The 21,784-nt window shown below is 42.3% G+C and overlaps 2 protein-coding genes across 6 annotated transcripts in view; one reads left to right on the forward strand and one right to left on the reverse strand.

The window, feature by feature from the left end:
* The first annotated feature begins 3,264 nt into the window (after positions 1 to 3,264).
* SLC25A6 (solute carrier family 25 member 6) lies at positions 3,265 to 6,834 on the forward strand. The gene is made up of 4 exons (XM_048934483.1): positions 3,265 to 3,442; positions 4,367 to 4,853; positions 5,586 to 5,726; positions 6,193 to 6,834. Exons 1-4 carry the CDS (start codon positions 3,332 to 3,334, stop codon positions 6,348 to 6,350), a joined length of 897 nt encoding a protein of 298 aa, XP_048790440.1. The 5' UTR covers positions 3,265 to 3,331; the 3' UTR covers positions 6,351 to 6,834.
* Positions 6,835 to 7,902: 1,068 nt separating this feature from the next.
* LOC125688399 (granulocyte-macrophage colony-stimulating factor receptor subunit alpha-like) overlaps positions 7,903 to 21,784 on the reverse strand; it is a 39,409-nt gene continuing 25,527 nt past the window's right edge. For 2 of the 5 annotated variants that reach the window (XM_048934445.1, XM_048934444.1), the window contains 11 exons: positions 20,751 to 20,868; positions 20,450 to 20,583; positions 19,207 to 19,327; positions 17,466 to 17,595; positions 17,186 to 17,361; positions 16,303 to 16,442; positions 13,230 to 13,268; positions 12,436 to 12,568; positions 11,535 to 11,628; positions 10,878 to 10,959; positions 7,903 to 9,465 (listed from right to left, as the gene is read on the reverse strand). In XM_048934445.1, the coding sequence (XP_048790402.1) occupies positions 9,397 to 9,465; positions 10,878 to 10,959; positions 11,535 to 11,628; positions 12,436 to 12,568; positions 13,230 to 13,268; positions 16,303 to 16,442; positions 17,186 to 17,361; positions 17,466 to 17,595; positions 19,207 to 19,327; positions 20,450 to 20,583; positions 20,751 to 20,868 (1,236 nt within the window). In that variant the 3' untranslated portion in view covers positions 7,903 to 9,396. Of the gene's footprint in view, positions 9,466 to 10,877; positions 10,960 to 11,534; positions 11,629 to 12,435; positions 12,588 to 13,229; positions 13,269 to 16,302; positions 16,443 to 17,185; positions 17,362 to 17,465; positions 17,596 to 19,206; positions 19,328 to 20,449; positions 20,584 to 20,750; positions 20,869 to 21,784 lie in introns of those variants that run through there. The other 3 variants (XM_048934446.1, XM_048934447.1, XM_048934448.1) reach the window with 3 other exon arrangements.

The raw sequence follows: 21,784 nt of genomic DNA on the forward strand, positions 1-21,784 counted from the left end.
ATGGCACTGATATTGTAGTCACACAACACAATACAAATCAGAAATGTGCTGTTAGCAGCTCCACACACTGATATTGCTGAGAAATCAGTTTTTCCATAGTGGATGCAAATTGAGTCTAACTTTTAGATGAACGCTCATCACTTCGTCCCTTCATTTCATAAGGTTAATGCAGGTACAGTTTCAATACTCCAATCACAGCCTTTTTAATACTATTTTTATTTTACACTTTCTACTGTAAAAAAAAAAAAAAAAAAAAAGGCCATTGCCTTTTTCTACCTCGCCTATAGCTTTGCATTTTGCTTCCTTTCTTTTATATTCTTCATACACTTTGCATTTTTTTTTTTTTTCCAGTATATATCTTCTGCTATTCACTGTCTCCTATTTCACAGCCTACTGTTTGACTAAAAGGAAATGTTCCAAATAAGTCTGGAGTAGTTTCTCCCTTTTTGCTCACCTCTTTTCCTTGTTCCACAGCTGTCTCTGATACTTATACAGTTAGAAACTATCAGGGCACAGCAGGATTTCAAACAGCTGGGCTTATTGCATATATAGAGACAAAGTTTAGCTTGAGATGCTAGAGCTGCCACCCATCCCTACTGTAACTCTTCTGCCCTTTTACACATCCAGAACTATTTCCCAGACTGCCTTCTCTTGTCCTTTCTCCTTGATTACAGTGCTCCTTGACTGTAGGGCCTGTCTTCTTAGTAACTCAGTCAGAATGGTCACATTGCTGTAGTTGTTAGCTACAGGCTCATGTTTTCTCCGCTGAGCTACTTGCATCATGTTGGGAGCTATGGAAATAATTTGCCTAAGGAAAGAAATATACAGTTCTTCTGGCTACATTCATTTACAAAGATGTGTTGGAAGGGACATGATACCAAGTATTCATTAATATACAAATGTTTCATCATTCATTGTATGTGGAAATCTGTGATAGAACATAAAATTGCCTTGGTGAAACTGAATTTATCACTAGTGGGTTACCCTCTCTTCCCACTCCTAAACTTGCCTGTTGTGGCACAGTCTTCTACCTGTGAGAGCAAATCAGTAAAGCTTGCCATTAACAAAAGATCAAGGAGAACTACTTTCTAATTAAAAAACACTTTCAATCAATGAGATAACTTAAAAGACAATTCCAAAACCTGAGTGGAAAAAAAAAATAAATAAAACCTCTGCAAGAATACATCATATCTACTTGTGCTGAGGAGTATTCAGAATGACCAGAAGAATGTTTCTGCTTTAGTGCAGCCAGTCTTCCTCCGTTTTCACTTGCTTAGGTATCTCTGCTAAAGGGGACAAAGAAGCCCTCTTGCTTTCAGTGACTTCCCTTGGCTTTTTGCTTTTGGGGACCATGGATTATGTACTGATAATTTGTAGGCATAATGGACAAGGATATTTGGAATTCACTCAAAACATTTGTGCTAGGAGTTGGGATCTTGCTCTAGTCTTGTCAGTTGCTACGTAACCAAACACTCAGAAGCTTCTGCACCAGATGATTCGTGCAACGCTGTAAGTCACAGATAAGTAAAGGTGTTTGACGTTACCTGGGATGCATGTGACTGCTGCTTATCTCGCTGCTATTTTATAGAACTCATTAGGCATGCACCTTGTTAGCAGGTAAGCATTAACTATGTAACAAAGTCAGGAAACAGCACTGTCGTGATGGTGAAGTCAAGCTTGGAAGAACTAAAGCAGAAGCTTCTCAGGAGCATTAGAAAAGACTCCTCAGCATTCTGTGGGGTTTCTGGGAAAGGTGTTTACATAAAAGTTTCACCTTTTGTTTGTTTGTTTTGGGGGGGGTTCATCTAATTTGTAATTGGAGGTTGGAGGTGAGGTATGGGGGTGCTTTGTTTAGTTTAAGAACATCTTCCTTCATTTTAGCCCTACTTAATTAGTGAGCTCTTAAAAAAAGTGGATAGAATATGACATTAGATAAAGAACAGAAAAAAAAACAACAACAAAGCAGTACAGAGGCAGCGGGAAATGAATGGTGATAAAGAAAAAAATGAGATCTGCCCCAGTCAGATGCATCTGAGGTCCCAAGGTGAACAGAACAGCATAGGACAACTACTGACTGAATGGTTACGTATCAGATGCATTTTACTTTCATTTTGCAAACCAACACCACCTAAAGCACAAAGTTCTCTATTAATCAATAGAAAACTTCGTAGAGAAAAAAGTGCCAGCCTAGAGAATTACACACAAGGTATTGCGCTATGAGAGAATGAATATTTACTTATGAGGCTTTTTTTCCTTCAAAGAAGAACAGCTTTTTAAGCCACATGTGCCTGAGAACACGCACCATGGCCTTTCATTACGCATATCCAGACTGCGGTCCTGTCACACAGCTTGTGTGTGACCTTCTGACAGTCAGCAGGGGAGTCTTTTCACTACCTCCCTATCCTGGATCAGGATATAACACAGCGTACAATTATTTCATCTTTCTACATGCAATAAAATGTGCAATGACATGTGACAGTCCATGAAGTGGAAGTATGCCAAGCACGTTCTGTTCTCACAACACCTGGCCTGAGTTGCTCTTTTTGACCTCCTGCACAAAATGTGTGCATGTGAGCTGGTTTTGGACACATGCATTGCTGCTCTCTCTGGTTTAGTAATTGAGTAGTCATCTGTTTAGAAGAAAGCCTGACTTTATTTACGTTTGCAGGAAGCATCCATTAAAAGTGAAAACAATTACAAGAGACGCAAGGGAACTCATGCCCGGCAGCTAGCACAATTTCAGGCACTAGTTCGGCTATGAAATGTACAATTTCGCTTTCAGCACACGTAACACTGCCAGAAATTGCCGACGGACGGTGCGTCCGTAGGGCCGAAGCCACGCTGACAGCTGTCAGCCTGCGGAAGGGCTTCGCACATCACCGGAGGTCGAGCACTGAGCGGAGGACTTCACGTTCCCATTCTCCCTGCCAGAAGCCAAGGTTTAAGCTCTTTGACGCCGATGGCGTCCCGCAGCGCCCCTCCCGAGTACGGCACGGTGCCGCTCCCCGGGCCGGGAGGAGGCGCGGCCTCTCGCCCTTCACAAAGGCTCCGACGGCGCCTTCCGGCCGAGGCTGCCGCGCGACACGGGCGCTGCGACGCGGCGCCGTAACACTGGCGCCGGAGGGGGAACGGCAACGACCGCAACCACCGCCCCGACGCAACTCGGCCCCGCCCACCCACCGCCGAGGCCCCGCCCCCGATGCGGCGCGACCAATCAGGAGCTGGGGGGTGGGGCCGGCGGGGCCCGGCATTTAGCTGTTGCGCGGCAGTGAGCCCGCCCTTTCTGCCCGAGCAGTGGCGGCGTCTCTTCCCCGGCGGTTGCGGAGTGAACATGGCGGACCAGGCCATCTCCTTCCTCAAGGACTTCCTGGCCGGCGGCGTCGCCGCCGCCATCAGCAAGACGGCGGTAGCGCCCATCGAGCGGGTTAAGCTCCTGCTGCAGGTGAGCGGAGCGGCCGGGCCCGGGAGGAGCGAGGGCGGCCGTGACCTTCTCCGGCGGCGGCCGCCCTGAGGGCCTGAGGAGAAGCGGAGGGTACGAGTTGGGGGACAGCGGGCGGCAGCCGCGCGCGCGGAACAAAGGCCGCGCGCGCGAGGGGGCGGTTGGTGAGGTCACGTGGGCGGGGGGCGCGCGGCGCGGCGGGGAAGCCGGTTCCGCTATGCGGGGCGCGGCGGGGGCGGGGCGCGGCCGGGGGGGCGGTTCTCGGTGTCACTTCCTCGCGCGGGACGGGAGCGCGCATGCGCGCCGCCATCTTGGTGACCTTCACGTGGAGCCGGCGGTAGGGCGGGGCCTATGAGAGCGGCCCGGGCTGACCCCGCGCCCCAAGGTGACCTTCGTAACGGGCCTGGTCCTGAGCTGCGGGAGAGCTGGAGAAACGTTTTGGACTTTTCGCTGGTTCTTAGGGTTGTGCAGAGCTTCGCTAGTTCTTAGGGTTTTTTGAGCTAGATAATCTTCTGTGTGCAGTTCAATCTTATCTGGAGGCTCTGTATGCAACCCCTTTTGTCTGTGTGTAAGATAAGGTTTTAATTTCTGAGTTTGTTCAGCGTTTTGTCTATACCAAGTTACAAACAAACAACAAGTCGTAGTCTTAAGGCTCAGAGTGACCCAGAGCATTGAGTTTTTTCTATTACAGCAGGCTTACTGCTGTGATGGCCTTATCTCTGTAGGCCGTCAGGCCACCAGCTCTCTGCGTAATGCTGAGAGCAGACTCAGGCCCAGTTGCAGTGAGGGCTGGCTGAGGCATAGAGCCAAAAGCATATTGGAGAGCAGTGCTGCCCATTGCTGAGGGGTTGGAGCCAGAGGGTCTTTAGGATCATTTCCAACATGAGCCATTCTGTGATTCTATGAAATGCATGTTCTTATTCACAGGTGCAACATGCAAGTAAGCAAATTGCTGCTGATAAGCAGTACAAGGGTATCATCGATTGTGTAGTGCGCATCCCGAAGGAACAAGGAGTGCTGTCCTTCTGGCGAGGAAATTTGGCAAATGTCATCAGATACTTCCCGACCCAAGCTCTCAACTTTGCCTTCAAGGATAAGTATAAGCAGGTGTTCCTAGGAGGAGTAGACAAGCACACTCAGTTCTGGAGATATTTTGCTGGCAACCTGGCTTCTGGTGGTGCAGCTGGAGCCACTTCCCTCTGCTTTGTCTACCCCTTGGATTTTGCAAGAACCCGTTTGGCAGCTGATGTCGGCAAAGCTGGTGCAGACAGAGAATTCTCTGGTCTCGGGGACTGTTTAGTCAAAATTACCAAGTCTGATGGTCTGCGTGGCTTGTATCAAGGGTTCAATGTCTCTGTCCAGGGCATCATCATCTATAGAGCTGCCTACTTTGGAATCTATGATACAGCAAAAGGTAAAATTTCAGGAGGGTATTGATAAACTTGTTTGTAGAACTGTGTTGCCTGCTTCTGCCGGTTTTTCTGCGCTGTTTTCTGTTTTTGGCTTATATACTTATGTAAGCGTGGTGGAAAAGGGGTGACATTGCACGGAGAGCAACACTTCAAAGGCAAAGCTTTAGCATGCATTGATGGATCAGGCTGCTTTAGAATTTTCCTGTTATGCTTGCCTTTAGAACACAGCACTTTTTCCTAATGGAAGTAATGTGTTTTGGTGACAGTATGCAAGTACTCAAAGTTTGTGATTTCTTGCTGAGTATTTGTAGTTCTGTTAGAACAATTCAAATGTATTTATCAGAATTTGAACTGTTCTTCTGTAAAGCATTTGTTTGTTAAGCTTGGCTTCTGGATGTAGAGTTAATTGATCTCTGAACTATAGGTACTGGTTTATTTGATGATGTTTACTTATACAAATAAGTAGAGAATAATTAGAACACTTCCCATGCCTGTCTGAAAGGATCTTGGTACCTAAATGTTATGCATTTTGATTACTGATAAGGAAATGCTACGTGTTTCCTTATTTATTTCTCTGTTGCTTCAGTATGCTTAATGTGTTTTAAGTGTCTTGTTGCAGCTTAAAGCATTGCTTTACATTGCTTCATGGTAGTTTTTTGTGGTAAAGTAGCTGTTATGCTGTAAACCAAAGGAGCATTTGCAAGCTAAAAAGCTAATGAGCTGCTTTTTTGCAGGCATGCTGCCAGATCCCAGAAATACTCACATTGTTATCAGCTGGATGATTGCACAGACAGTGACTGCTGTGGCTGGTGTGGTTTCCTATCCTTTTGACACAGTGCGGCGTAGGATGATGATGCAGTCGGGACGCAAAGGAGGTAGGCTGTTACCATATCAATATTTAAGTGCTGCTAATGGTGATCCCTTAGTGCTTATGATTTCTTACCATGTAAATCTGATTCAACTGTTCATATGTTCTAGTAGTAGGAGGCAATTCAAGTAGTATAAGGCTTCTGACCTGTGTTTGTGAAGAATTATGATGAGGTTGTTCATTCATTTGTTTGTTCTTTAATAAATTGGGTAAATGGATTGGTTGTTTGTGTTGACAAACTAAGTGTAAGCAAGTAGTTGACAGTGTAATTGTCATAAGAGCAATTAACACTCTTATTTTACGACATAACTTTTAATAACTAGGTAAGCAACCAGAAAGATTTTTTTTCTGTTGCCTGAACTGGTAGTGCGTTAAAGCGAGATATGGGGCATACTGGGGGAAGCAGAACAGCAATTTTTAGAGTCACCTGAAATACAGAAGTTAAAAAACCCCTCTTTGCTCTTTCTCTACAGCTGATATCATGTACTCTGGAACGATTGACTGCTGGCGGAAGATTGCAAGGGATGAGGGAGGAAAGGCGTTCTTCAAGGGTGCATGGTCTAATGTTCTCAGAGGCATGGGGGGTGCTTTCGTGCTCGTGCTGTACGATGAATTCAAGAAAGTCATTTAAACAGCCTAACTAAAATTGGAAATCAAGTTGAGCAGATCATGTAGAATAACTACCATTATGGACCATTGACCTTCAAGAAATTCCTGTGAGTTTTATTTATCGGAGCCAGCTGATACTTGTAGATAGGGCTGGAAACTGACATAGAGGACTGATCCATTTCACGGTAACCTGCATGAAGACACTGAATCTGGCAGTTCAGTGTGATGATTTTTTCAGTGATGAAAAATCAGTGACAGTGGTTCTGGGTCCAAAGTGGCTGGGTCCAATTTAGGCAGAAAGAAAAGTATGCCTGTGGATCAGTCCTCAGTTTCAAGTCCTATCTTTTAGGACCATAAAATTGTATTTGAAAATACTTGCTAACAAATCATGTTCTTTTCCACTTGTACTGAAGCACTATGTACCATTTTGCACAGCTGAACATCTAGCAATTATGTTCTTAAATTGGGGCATTCTGCTGTAAAACAATAAACATACTTATTCTGTCTGTGTTGAAATTATTACATCAAAGCTTTGGGAAAGCGTCGTTTCTTTGAAAACTTGTTTCAGATAATGGTTCCTCTGATACACTTACGCTGCACTGTAACAGGATGTTTGATTTTTGTTTTAGGAAAACCTGAATGTGAGAACTTTGAGGGGAAAAAAGCATGGGTTGTACTCATAGAAACCACTCCCCTTCTTTGTGCCTAATAGTGTATGATGGGCTGCTGCAAGTGGCTTTCAGCATGATTGTTAGAAATTGATTTGCAGCTTTGCATATGATGTAAAATGAGGGTTTTTCTGTTGTAGTACTTCAATTACCCAAAGTTCCAAGCGCAATCAAAAAGTAATGAATGCTTTTTGCTCCTGGCAAAAGTCTTAAAGTGGAATCTATTTTTTTAAATCAATATAGGAAGCAACACATGATGTTCATGCAAAAAACCAGGAACCTGGTTAAATGCTTTTAACCTTTGAATGAGTATTGTTGCTGCTATTTGGAAGTGTTGATTACGCCACTTAAGCTTTTATCTCTAGAAGTGGCTAGAAGTAGCTTTGAAAAGAAGAATTTAATCTGAAATTCATTCTGAAAGGTGAAGTCGATATGGGTATGTAACAGGGAATATGCGTGGTTCTGTGTGGCTGTAAAATAAAGGTAAAAGTAAGTCAGCCTTCAATATTGACAATGTCTAATTTTAAGGGTCGCTTGAAGACTAAAAACATCTCAAAAAGCAGAAACGAGAAACTAAATCTGTGCTCTTTGTATGTACATAATCTTACTTTTGTACTTTGTAATCTGCAAAGATGTGATGGGGGACCAGTAAATGAGAACAAGGTGTTCATCTTTCAGCACATTCTTACAACTCGCCCTGTATTAGTGAAAATGTCATTGTAATGAGTCATTGAAGGCTGACTGAGCTATCAGGTTTTTTTGTGTGCCTTCTGAGGTTGCTATTCAAGATGAGATATTTAAATTTGCAACATGGCTTTGGCTGGTAATTTGTACCAATGTGATGTTCCATGGCACAAGCACTGCTTTTAGCATCTTCCTATGAATGTAAGTACATTACACAGCTACTTTGTACACAGGCTAATGGCAAATTTTATGTACCTACTGCAAGTGGTTTTTTTTTGTTTGTTTGTTTTTAACCCTGTTTGGTAATGGTAGCTCTCTCATGGTGTGGACAGGTCACTTGATGCTGAACTTTCCAATTAAGCTGCTGTTTCAGTTGTAATTCTATTGATCTGAAGGGACAGAGGAAGAATCTGCCTGTATAGATATATTTCACAGGTTTATTTTCTACATCAGTGGCTTAAAAGGTAGGTATATAACGATAGAGTCCCTCACATAACCTTACTGTGAGTGCATGGTGGCTGAACTTTGTGAGGAAGAAGCAAGCATGACAGTTAACTAGCAGCCCTTGAAAAGGGCAGATTTCTTTTTTTGTCCACCGCCCCTCCTCCAACAAAATTAGGTGTTAATCAGGAGAAGCAAGCAAATAAATCAATGCAAGCGTGGGTTGTTATTTAAGTGGAAATGCAACTTACCTCTGCTGTGCATTACAGCATGTACTGCTTGGTGTTTATTTTTCTAGTATGTTGCTTCCCTTAGTCATCCAGCAGCATTTTGCAATGTGATTATGCAGTGTGGGAACATAAGAGGCAAACAATAAATGAGACTTTTAAAAAAAGCATTTGTTTTCTGCCTTATTGAAGCACTTAACTGGTGAAATGTGGATCTTTTGGAAAATACTTTCAGCAGGAAAAGATTTTGAATTTGTTTAACAGAAAATACTGTATTTTCAATAGATCTGGAAACAAGATCTGCACACTTGGAAGGACGTAGACTGGTGTGATGAACTACTTAAAACCTAGTTTTACAGATTTGATTCCAAATCTTGTGATTGTTACGCTGGATTTATTGAAGTCTGTAGCTGTGCCACTGAAGTTCTTATTGGTATTGCAGAGATTCACATTGCTGTTGGAGATGCTGAACTCATTACACGACTGACTGGCAGCCCATCTTAGTTATTTTTAGCAAGATTTTATTTTATTTTATTTTGCCATAAGGTTCACTGAATATTTTAAGAGTTTGGTATCAGGGTTACAAGGTAGAAGGGCAACTTTTAGCTACTTTCTGCTCCAGAAAATTCTTGGGAGTATATATATAAAATGTTAAGTTGGGGAAATAGCATTTTGATTTCCTGTAGCACTACTCTTAATTCAGGAAATAATTGCTCCAGCAATGAACGGAAGAAATTATACCACATTTCTGCTATGTTGTTGATGAAAGGCTTTGTCTTAGATGGTGAAGAGAACCTCAGCAACTTTTAAGCAAATCTTCATAGCACGTGTTTTTGGAGGAGCTTGGTTGCCAGGCATTGCTTCTGAACAAAGGGAAAAGAAACATTTTTGTGGGTTTTGTTTTGTTTTGTTTTTAGTGTGGGGAAATGGTTTCATAGGTGATACTCATTTCTAGTCCATGCTGTGAAGAACACCATAAATAATTGGAAATTATTAGGAGGTTGTGTGATTTTTGTGTTGCATCCAAATCTGTTTTCTTTCTGGAAGATTAGGTCATCTCCTCAATCACAGTTATTTCCTCAGTACAACTTATTTGAGATAGAAGCGCATTCTCTGTCTAAGAAGAGGGGAGAAAGAATAGCCATTAACATATGATAAACTACAGGTTAATTGTTGGTGTTCACAGAAAGCATTAAAAAATATTACATGTACAGTTCCAAAGGCACCCTGGTCTTGCTATTTTGATACGTAAGAAATGTTTGTAAAGAAAGGGATGGGCAAGATGACCAAAAATTAAAGGAAGAACACTGAAATAAAGTGGGATGATTGTAGGAATACAAATTCTCTAATGAACTGAGTTGGTTGGTAGGATCTGACCCAAATCTGAAAAGGAAAGCAGGTGGTACATTTAACATAAGCTTTAAACAAGCAACTGTGAACTCAGTACAGTGCATTTAGGGTTATAAATCATGAGATCTTTCAGCGATCAGGAATAAGTTCTTGAGAAATGGGACAAACAGCAAATGTGAAAGGTTGTGAGAGCAAGTGGGGACAAGATGATGAAATGTAAACTTCAGAAAGCAGAATCAGCAAAGGGATGTGTATAGTTCAAAATAGTTCATGAATGTGCTGGATTTAAGTAGTAGGAAGAGATAGCCCTGTTATTCAGTGAAGAAGCTCCTTGGATAACACATTCAAACTTGATCCATTTTGAAGAATTACAGTAGTCAAGTATAAATTGTGTCTGAGAAAGCAGATAAAATTCATTTTTGAGATTAAATTAGACAAAGGAGAGTCAGACAGGTAAGAGACCTGAAAATGATCTTCACAGCCTCGGTGTTTGTGAAATTGAAGTTCTCTTGAACTCTGGCAGATGCTGCCTGCAACTGTGCCCATGCAACAGTTCAAGAACCACATCCACCTGCTTTGTGCATCATAGAATCATAGAATCACAGAATGGCCTGGGTTGAAAAGGACCACAATGATCATCTGGTTTCAACCCCCTGCTATGTGCAGGGTCGCCAACCACCAGACCAGGCTGCCCAGAGCCACATCCAGCCTGGCCTTGAATGCCTCCAGGGATGGGGCATCCACAGCCTCCTTGGGCAACCTGTTCCAGTGTGTCATTAATCTCTGTGAAAAACCTCCTCCTAATGCCTAACCTAAACCTCCCCTGTCTCAATTTAAAGGCATTTCCCCTTGTCCTATCGCTATCCACCCAAGTAGACAGTCATTCCCCCTGCTGTTCATTGTCTCCTTTCAAGTATTGGAAAGCCACAATGAGGTCTCCCCAGAGCATTCTCTTCTCTAAAAATTACCAGTCTCAATCATTTTTAACTGTAAAATATGGCTGTGAATACACAGAAGGTAAGTGCTATATTCAGCAGTCACGTAGGACACAAACTTTGCAAAGGGCCAAATCAGTTTTTAATGGACCTGATATGAGTCTCGTATTTACATAGCATTTCTTCATGCCTGCAGCTTATGGTAGGTTACAGTTAGCCAGTATGATTGAACAGATGTACATACCTGGATATCTTCCTCAGCTGGCATATCAAATTTGCCTCTTGGTTGTGGGATGGGAGGAAATATTCTTTTTGAACTGCAATACCTTTGGATAGAAAATGGGATGGTAAATAAAATGCTAGTGGCGCAACAGTAAATTTTGTGTTGAACCTTAAGAGTGCAGTTTATTGCCTAATAGATCGCTAAGTGAGAAGAAGGAAAAGGCTCTGAACGTTGACTGAGGATTAACTGTTTTTACACTGCTCCATTGGGTAACTCAGCTTACTTTGTGACTGAAGCTACAGTAAATGATTTATTAAACAAGACTTAAAATAACCCACTTGACACAAATATGCTCTACCACTAAAGAAGTTCGATCAAAGTAAGGAGGCATTCATCTGTCTCAATTCCCTGTTGTCTGGTGCTGTGTGAAGTCAGTGATCTTAAAATAATGTGAAATGCTTTGAAATAAAGACAAAAAAATGTCTTTCTTTAGGATCTGGTGGAACGATTCACTAAGTCTAACAATTTGTCCCCCCATAGTGTGCCATACTGCCATCCAAAACCATACTGCTGGTAATCCTGAATTACATTGATCAGATAGATAGATGAGATTCTTCAAGGTTGCGCAGGTAGGAGGGATGTTTCATCAGAATTCCTATGTTAAGAAGGTTGGTTTACCTCTTGCAAAGGCAGTAATGGAGCAGGGTCACTAGGATTGTTCCGAGCACTATCAGAACTAAAATCACATAAATAAAATAATCTTTCTCTTCACCTGAAACATATCAGAGAGAAACGTCAGTGGTCCGCCAGAAAGTGTTAGCTCCGATTACACCTGAACTTCTTGAGTCATCCAAAGGATTTCCACTTGGTATCTTACAGATCTTTGTTCAAAAGTTCAGGTGCATTAAATGTACCTTGGAACATTCTGAATATTTGAAATGCAGAGAAAAATAAAAAATCCCGACTGTGAGGAGAACCAGAATGAAAAGTTGGGATAGAGGTGGGACTGTTAAAGGAACATCACAGAAGCAGGGAATAGGAAGATTCAGAAGGAAGAAGAGGAATTTGAGCGTGCACTGAAGCACTGAACAGGTTGCCCAAAGGGGCTGTGGATGCCCCATCCCTGGAGGCATTCAAGACCAGGCTGGATGTGGCTCTGGGCAGCCTGGTCTGGTGGTTGGCGACCCTGCACATAGCATGAGGTTGAAACTAGATGATCATTGTGGTTCTTTTCAACTCAGACCATTCTATGATTCTATGAATTTGAAGATTTAAGGGGACTTTCAGAACTTTTGAAGGAAAACAGTTTGGGTGCACCTCAGCTGCTTTCTGTGCTCCTGCTGTCTCAGTCACAGCTGCCATCACAAGCACAGTTACTCATGGGCTTCCAGCATCTGTTGCCATAGGATTTGAGCACTTCATCTACATTAATAATTTCTATCCTGCTCTTTCCATGTCACTGAATGAGAATTAAGGTTTTATTCTTATCCATGAGTGTGAGAGAGAAGAGTTTGCAAACACATTAATAAAGAAAAAATCCCCAAACCCATCCTAGATTACAGGAATATTTCAGTCTTACCGAACTCTATAGGGTTACTCCATTCCCCCCACTTTCTGTTTACAGAACATCTTCTTTTTCCACGTGCTCTGATTTTCAGAATGCTTTTTTTTCCTGCGTTGTAACTTTTGAATTCATATTTGTTTTCAGTTACCTGCGATCAGAGTTAGAAGCTGTATTTCACTCCATCGGCAACTATTAATAAAATTTGAGTTATAATTTCCTGATACAGGTTCTGTAAATGCAACTTATTTTTATGACTTTGCAGGTAAAGGGTTAGATTATTTTTCCTCCAAATTTCAAACCCTGGTACCCATTAGTTCATCCTACCATTGACTGTTTTGGAATTTAAAGATGTTTTTTGGAATTTGTTGGTGCTTAAATTTATTCTGTTAAGGATATCTTGTTTTCTTTGTCACGCATATATCCTAAAAAATATAAAATAGGACAGAAAGCTGAAACTGGAGAAGCAAATCATGCAAAGACTTCTCCGAATAGAGTCTCTTCTTGTCAAATGGAATTGATGCCTTTGAGACAATCCAACACCAAGTATGGATTGCCAGGCCTTGTGGTGCTTAATGCAAAGCCTGGAGGCAGTTGAGGATGCTTGCAAGGCCGAGAACTGCCCCTTTGCAAGGGTTTCACTCGTTTTGAAGATCTCGAAGCTTACACATGATGCTGCCATGGGAAAATATACTCCTAATTTCTTATGTTGATGAAAAAGCTAGAGTTCCAGGGACATCTATATTCTATATTACAGTGTTTACATGATAAACAGGGCAAAAGTACAAATTTGTTGGGATAAGAATACTTACAATTACAGGAGGATCCTTTTTCTCTTCTGGGATCTTGTACTGCAAAACAAAGACAAACTCAATTTTTTTTTGTTGTTGTTTTCTTGCCAAATAATCATATATTTCTCCCTCTATTCTTCCCTGTATTTCGCTTATAATTTCAAAGTGAAATTCAAATGGAGATTCAACCCCAGTAACATCCCAAAATATAGCATTTTATTCAGAGTTTTGTCTTCCTCTGTTTCATTTTGGTGAAGATCTGGAACAGGCTGCCCAGAGAGGTTGTGGATGCCCCATCCCTGGAGGTGTTCAAGGCCAGATTGGAGGGGGCTCTGGGCAGCCTGGTCTAGTATTAAATGGGGAGGTTGGTGGCTCTGCATGTGGCAAAGGAGCTGGCTATTCATGATCCTTGAAGTCCCTTCCAACCCTGGCCATTCTGTGATTCTGTGATTTTAGGAAAGGAAAAAAATAAATGATGTCAGTGGCTGTGAGCTGTATGTGCTTCTATACAATGCACACTCCCATCCAGCCAGTGTATATCTGAATTATCTAAGAAAAAAAAAAAATCCTCTAAAGAAGCAGTTCTGGAGGTTATAACTTCGCAATTGGTTGATAACACAGAGCACAAAACTGATAGGAACCACAAATTTATTTTCCTTCCAATTGAACTCTGATGGACATAGAATATTAAGGTTGGAAAAGACCTCAGAGATCATCCACTCCAACCATCCATCTACGACCAATATTTCCCCACTAAACCATGTCCTTTAGTACAACATAGAAGGCACATGAGGGATAAGCAGGTGATCCAAGACAGCCAGCACGGCTTTACCTAGGGAAGGTGATGCCTGCCCAATCTGGTGGCCTTCTATGATGGAATGATGGCCTTGGTGGACAAAGGGAAGGTGGCCAATGTCATTTACATGAAGTTATGCAAGGCCTTTGACATGGTCCTACACCACATACTTATCTATAAATTGGAGAGATACGGATTTGAGGGGTAGACTTTTTTGTGGATATGGAATAGGATGGATGGTCACAACCAAAAGGTTGTGGTGAATGGCACTATGTCCAGGTGGAGGCGAGTGACAAATAGTGTCCCCCAGGGGTCTGTCTTGGGACTGGTGCTCTTCAACATCTTCATCAATGACATCAGTAATGAGCTTAAGTGCACCCTCCACAAGTTTGCCAATGGAACCAAGCTGAGTGGTTTGATAGACATGTTATAAGGAAGGGATATCATTCAGAGGGACCTCGACAAACTTGAAAGGTGGGTCTGTGTGAACCTAATGAGGTTCAACTTAGCGAAGTGCAAGGTTTTGCACTTGGTCAGAGTAATCCCAGACATGCACATGGACTGGGAGAAGAACTTGAGAGTAGTCCTGCAGAGAAGGACCTGGGGGTTCTGGTGGATGAAAAACTGAACATGAGCCAGCAGTGTGCTCTTGCAGCTAGGGAGGCCAGTGGTATCTGGGGCTCCATCAGAAGAGGAGTGGCCAACAGGGAGGTGATTGTCCTTCTCTATTCTGCCCTCATGAGGCCGCATCTGGAGTACTGCATCCAGGTCTGGGGCTCCTACTACAGGAAAGATGTGGAGCTGTTGGAGAGGGTCCAGAGGGCTGGAGCACCTCCCCTATGAAGACAGGCTGAGGAATCTGGGCTTGTTCAGCCTGGAGAAGAGAAGGCTATGATAAGACCTCATTGCTGCCTTCCAGTATTTAAAAGAAGCTTGTATAAAGGAGTGGAATCAACCTTTTTTTACTAGGGTAGATAGTGAAAGGACAAGGGGGAATGGTTTTAAGCTTAAGGAGGGAAGGCTTAGATTGGATGTCAGGGGGAAGTCCTTTACAGAGAGAGGATGAGGTCCTAGAACAGGCTGCCCAGAGAGGTTGTGGATGCTCTATCCACAGAGGTGTTCATGACCAGGTTGGATGGAGCCCTGAGCAACCTGGTCTAGTATTAGACATGGAAGATAGTGGCCTTGCCTATGGCAGGGGGGTTGGAAATTGATGATCTTTGGGGTCCCTTCCAACCCAAAGCCATTCTGTGATTCTATGATTTTTTTATCTAAACATTCCTTGAACACCTCCAGTGACACAACCACCTCCCTGGACAGCCTATTCCAGCAGCTGACCACTCTTTTGGAGAAGAAATTTTCCCTAATATCCAAAGTGAACGTCCCCTGGCACAACTTCATGCTATGCCCTCTTGTCCTATCGCTAGTCAACTGGGAGAAGAGTCCAGCCCCCACCTTGACATCAGTGTGATTCATATTCAAAATCACTGTGAATATTTACTTACACATTCAATGCAATCAAAATTTAATTAACAAGAAAAAAAAAAGTATTAATGTGGACTGAAGAACCCTAACATTTTGAAATATTTAATATGAAATGCATAGGTGTAAAAATTAGCAAGCACTATCACCAGCAGTGGTTGCGGTAAGGATTCCAGAAAAGATGGTATCCAGGAAACATTTACATGTAATGTCAGTGGGACAGCTGGCATTATGAAAAAGGAAAATGTTATTGGAAGGAATGTCTCATTTCAGAAAATAAACCTGTTGTGTATAATGCATTATAAAGATTAGTATTTCCCCATTATTCATTGTCAGATGAGCTTTCTCGATCTAGGACATGGATGGAAATCATCAGTCTGCTGTAGACAAGGAGGGTGTTACTGAGCTGCCTTCACTTAGCCTTGTAGTGCCCCTTACAGCTGCTGCATAGTATTTTGCCTGGCCTCAGATGGCCCCTCCAGAATGTGTCTTACCTTCTGTCACCATGTGGGTATCCCTGGTACCTCCACTCACCCAGTGCCTGATTTAGTAACTAGCAGCCCACAGAAGGGAGGTTGGAACTATGTCATTTTAGAGGTCCGTTCCAACCCAAAGCATTCTATGAATCTGTGATTCTCTTATTCTATGATATATTAGTTTGAAAAAAAGTCAGAAGCAGTGTAAGCTAGAACAGCAAGACTGGAGCAGTAGAACATGCCACAGCTTATCAGATAGAAGTCAATAAACCGAGAACAGAAATTTGCATGTTCTTTAGCTAGATATGGTGCCAAATGCAAGCCAGTACATTGTTTTTACCTTAGTTTGTATGTTTATTTCATACTCAAAACAGTCTGCGTTTTCCACATGACTTAGAAGGGGTTGTTGCCATGTAATTATGCAACCTCCTGGATTGCTAGTACAGTTGGCAGTGATGTTCAGTGGAGGAGGGAGTCTTTCTGGAATGAAATGAAATTCACGATCAATAATTAGCTACAACTCACGTGTTCCTAGCAAAATGTACATGAAGCTGAGGCAACTAGTTCAGCTGTATGCTGATGGTAGAAAGAAATGTTATCTATCTGCTAAATACAGTAGGTAAAACACAGTATGAAAACTAGAGACTAAGATGCTACAACTATTGAACATCTGACCTACATCTACAAAACTTCTAGACGTCTGAAGGTGTCTCAAATGGCAATAGAGGCAAGGTTTTAGGCAACTAGATCCTGCCCGAAATCTCTATCAGAACTTAAACTTGTGGGTACTCACTTAGTTAATACAGTCTTAATTTTCCAGTTGAATCCTCCCTCTGGTTTAAGGCACAATGTCCTTGTGGTTCTCATAGAGATGTGGAATTGCTGAGGTGGAGAAATAAGCCCACAGGAAAGCTGCCCTCAGAACATTTTTCACAATTATTTCTCACCTCTTCAGTTCTGAGGAGTTGTTTACACTGTTCCCCAAGCTGTTACTTCAGACACTCTGCCTTTGTTCATTTTAGTCAATTTCAGGAATGCTATCTTTTCAGCTAACTGAAATCAAGTTTGTACTACTGTATAGAGTCCTATAACAGCTGCACTCAGTTGTTTTATTCTCTTTCTTTTTTTTCCCTCAGAGAAAAATTCCTGGCTTTTTTTGTTTGTTTGTTTGTTTGTTTGTTTGTTTTCCTTTTGGGTCAGCAATAATAAAAGTGCCTACTTACCAATTGTGTATAGTTTTGTATAATTATCATAAAACTGGATCAGGAAGGCTTTGTGGGATCCATTTACCAGGAAATAAGTAGTTTTATCTTTAATTGTCACATTTTGGAATTTACATCCCACGTTTCGGTCATTTTCATCTTTAATGTAAAGTTCACATTCTGTCTGGTCATCATCTCTATAGGAAACATAATGGATATATAACAAGGAGTTTTAGTTAAATGTAGGCATAGTGATGTGTTGAGAATTCGGACTACCCAAAACTCAAGAAGACCTACTCACCTCGAGTTCTGCCAGTAGAGAAAATATTGAGTATCTCCTGGAGCATTCCTGCCTGCCTGCCAAGTGCAGTTCATGAGGGAAATGTCATAAATCACACAGGAGAAGTTCTCAATGGCTGACCCATTAATGCCTGCAAACACAGCAATGTCCATTATGAGGAAAAAATGTGTGGACTGCTCCGTGCTGGAGAATCATGGCAGCAGACAACTTTTCTGGGTTTCGGTAAGGCTTTTGGTACTGTCCCTCATGACATCATTCTGAACTAGTTGTCCAACCCTGAGGCAAACAAGTTCATACTAAACTGGGAGTTGTACTGGATCAACAGCAGAGTTCAAATGGTTGTAGTGAATGGACTATCTCTGGCTGACGGCCATTCATTGGCAGTGGTCCCTCAATTCTAGGGACAGTTCTGTTCAACTTTTATATCAGTGTTCTGGAAGTTGGAGTGGAAAGTCTCCTCAGCAGATTTGCTCACAATACTGAACTGTGAGGCGCTGCTGACTCCCTGGAGGACAAAAGGCCATGCAGGGGGGTCTGGACACATTGGAGTGTTGGCCAATCATCACTGGCATGAAGTTCAGTAAAGGCAAATGCTGTGTGCTGCATCTGATACAGAGCAATGCCAGACACAGGCGCAGACTGGGAGAGGAGTGGCTGGAGGGCAGCTCAGCAGGGAGGGACTTGTGGGCTCTGGTACAGCATCTCAGCATGAGCCAGCAGCATGCTCTGGCAGCCAAGAGGGCAAACTGCACTGTGAGGTACATTAAACACAGCATGGCCAGCTGGTCAAAAGAGGTGATTATCCCCCTCTATTTAGCACTGGTGTGGCCTCATCTCAAACTCTGCATGCATTTCTGGGCTCCACAACATAACATGGACTTTCAGAAACTTGGAAGTGCCCAGAGGAGGGCACCAAAGCTAAGAAGGCTAACGGCATGTCCTATGAGGAGAGGCTGAGAGTTAGACGTAAAGTAGTCAGGGAGTGGAACTTGATTTTTGTGGGTCCTTTCCAAAGTATCTTCTCCTCTCCTCTCCTCTCCTCTCCTCTCCTCTCCTCTCCTCTCCTCTCCTCTCCTCTCCTCTCCTCTCCTCTCCTCTCCTCTCCTCTCCTCTCCTCTCCTCTCCTCTCCTCTCCTCTCCTCTCCTCTCCTCTCCTCTCCTCTCCTCTCCTCTCCTCTCCTCTCCTCCCCTCTCCTCCCTTCCTTTCCCTTCCCTCAGGTGAAGGCACCTGAGAAACATGGGAGTCCCCTTGGAAAACCTGCGTGCCTGGACCTGAGATCCAGATGGGGAGGAGTATTTGAAGGGCAGTGCCCTGGGTTGTATTTTTTAGGACACTGTGAAAAAGTCTCCTTTGTGGAATCCCTAAGAAAAGATAAACTACTTAATCTTATCATTTTTTCCAAGTCTGAAATAATCCAGCTACATGCGGCTGCAGAAGCACTAGTGTCTTTGGTGTTCAAACAGCCAGAACAATTACTTGAATCACCCTGAAACCACTGTAAGTTAACAGCATTTTGGAGCCCTAGCAAGAAAAGGAATAACACAGTTATTGATACATTTTTTGTAACACCTCTATTGCAGAACTGCAGAATGGTCAGTTAGAGAACAAATGGCTTCAACGGACTTAAAAAGACAAATATTTCAAATAGAAAAATAATATTTAACTACTGTTTAAGGAACTGTTTCCTATGGTATTATTTACCTTCAAAAGATTGTAAAAGGAGAAAACCACAAGCATTACCTTCAGGGAAAAATGGACAAATTTTTGAGATGTTTGTCTTTGGTACTGTAATGGTGAAAGCTGCTCCTCTGTACAGAGGCACGCTATCTTCTACTTCAAACCTGCATGATTTGTTCTTCACCTAAAAAATAACATGTACATATTTTGCTTCTCTGATTTTCCTCTGCCATTTTAGATAGTGCTGGATCTGAAAGGACCAGTCAGCAATAACTCCAATGGCCAAAATTTAGTGTGTTTATGTAGAATCATAGAATGATCAAGTTTGGAACGACTCCTTACATCATCAAACCCAACCCCAACCCATCCCCACCATGCTCACTGACCACATCCCTCAGTGCCACATCCACACAGTTCTTCAACACCTCCAGGGACGGTGACTCCGCCACCTCCCTGGGCAGCCTGTTCCAATGCCTCAAATGCCTGTGGCTGTTTTATGCTCTTCTTTACAAATTGAGGATAATCTAGAATGAAACTGAGTAATTGAAAGCACAACTACACAAAGAGATTTCTACACCATCACATGACAATTAAGGAAGGCTAATATTAACCCAAAGACGTAAGAGAAGACGCTGAATCAACAGGAGAACCAAAATGAAATTAAATCAGAGGATCCCAGTTAAACAAAAATCTTCATCTGATCTCCACGACGTTAAGAAAGATATCTATGGCATTAAATTTAAAATCTTCAGTGACAGCATGGTGTATTATTGTAGTACATATTTCCAATTAAGCTTCTGCTTTGCTGTTCTAAATAAGCTGTCTCTCTGTCTCCTCCTCTCTGCAACAATCTCCTCAACTTTTCTGTTAGGATAGCATAAGCTTATAACAAAATGTGTCCTAGAGGCTTGTTCACCGAGAAATAGGTGAAGAACTTGAGACATTGAAAATCCATTACATCATTTGGAATATTCACTTTTCAGCTGAAGGATCTGTGTCCATCTAAATTCTCCAGGTATCTCTCTTTGTCTCACACCTGAGACATGCTTCAGCACAGCTGCAGTTCAGGCTATCACCTCCCTTTCTCTTGGGTGACTGAACCTCACTTCTGTGCTTCTTTTGGGAAGCTTCTTTCACATCAAATACACCCTAGCATCAGCAATAGCTTTTCATAGATCAAGATGTAGACTGCAAACAGTCACAGATTTTAAAGCCAACTGATGCAATTTTTTTTCAAGGTAAATGAAATCTGTAAGAGGTAAACAGAAAATGTGCAGTAAATTGTCTCAATGAACAGAATGTTTACCTTCATTTCTCTGAGTTTGAAGTTTGCAGCCATGGTACACTTGTAACTGGAGAAGTTCTTGCTGCTCTGCCAGGACAGCTCCATTCTTCTCCGATTCAATGTCAAGTTTGAGATAGGCAATTCTTGTGTCCCTGCTGAAATGGTTACAGGATAAGTTCAAATTAGAATATGGTGCTGCTACTGTTAAATAGAGAGTATAGTATATTTCAGGCCTAAATTCACTATTACCAGCTTAATTTCAAATAACTCTAATAATGAGGAATTAAACACCATTCCTCGGACTACATAAAAATGTACTTACACCCCATACACTGAAGGTCAGCATGCAAAGGACAAAATAGCATCATGCACCAACAAATCATGCATGTGAGTCCAAGAGTGCGAAACATCTTTTCTTCTCTGTAAAGATACAATGAAGCCTTCAGGGGCAAAAAGAAAATAAAAAATTTAAACAAAAGAAAATCACATCAAAGTGCATTTTTTTTGCTCCGAATCTTCATTTTCTCATGACAAGAGCAAAAAAAGCTGTTTAATTCACCCCTGGAACATATTCTTCAGAAAAACTGAGCTGTGCTTCCGGATTTCTGGTGAGCACCTATTCTTTAAAAGATCTGAGGTAAGCTCACTATTATACTATTATCTCCTGCAAGACAGCAGTTTGAGATGGAGAGGCCACTAACTCTCGTTACTATACATCCATTCGTTGACAGTGCAGGGACCATGACTTAGGATTACTGTTCTTTATATCCTTTCAGATATTTGTCCTAACCATCAAAAAGCTAAGTGTTCTTGCTTTCTGATCCTGTGAACAGCCCTGCCAATTTTACAAGAGAATCAAAGAGTCACAGAATTGTTAAGATTGAAAAAGACCTCTAAGATCATCTCAATCCATTGCCCCATTCCCACGATGCTTACTAACCACACCCCTCAGTGCCACATCTATACATTTCCTGAACATCTCCAGGATAGTATAGAATGAAGGATTAAGGTTGGAAAGACTTCTCAGATCATCAAGTCCAACCCCAATCCGCCCCCACCATGCCCAGTGATCATGTCCCTCAGTGCCACATCCACGTGGTTCTTGAACACCTACAGGTGCAGTGACTCTACTACCTCCCTTAACAGTCTGTGCCACTGCCATGTTATGTGGTGCTCCAGTTTCTGCTGCAGAATGACCATGTAGTTTGGCTTTCAATTCTTTGGTGAAGGCATCTTTTCGGAAGTGGGCAGTTTGGTTTTTGGCTCTGTCAGGCTGTGGGTGACTCACTTCTCTAGGAGTGCCCTGTTAAACCAAGCATCAGCACCAAGTTCAAAGCTTGTTTCTCTTCCTGTTAG

This window comes from Lagopus muta, chromosome 1 (assembly GCF_023343835.1).
Source record: "Lagopus muta isolate bLagMut1 chromosome 1, bLagMut1 primary, whole genome shotgun sequence".
Taxonomy (NCBI): Eukaryota; Metazoa; Chordata; class Aves; order Galliformes; family Phasianidae; genus Lagopus; species Lagopus muta.

Coding starts and splice junctions, on each gene's coding strand:
- SLC25A6 (XM_048934483.1), top strand. CDS start 3,332: ATGGCGGACCAGGCCATCTCCTTCCTCAAGGACTTCCTGGCCGGCGGC. Junction 3,443..4,366: donor GGGTTAAGCTCCTGCTGCAG/GTGAGCGGAGCG, acceptor TCTTATTCACAG/GTGCAACATGCAAGTAAGCA. Junction 5,727..6,192: donor GCAGTCGGGACGCAAAGGAG/GTAGGCTGTTAC, acceptor CTTTCTCTACAG/CTGATATCATGTACTCTGGA.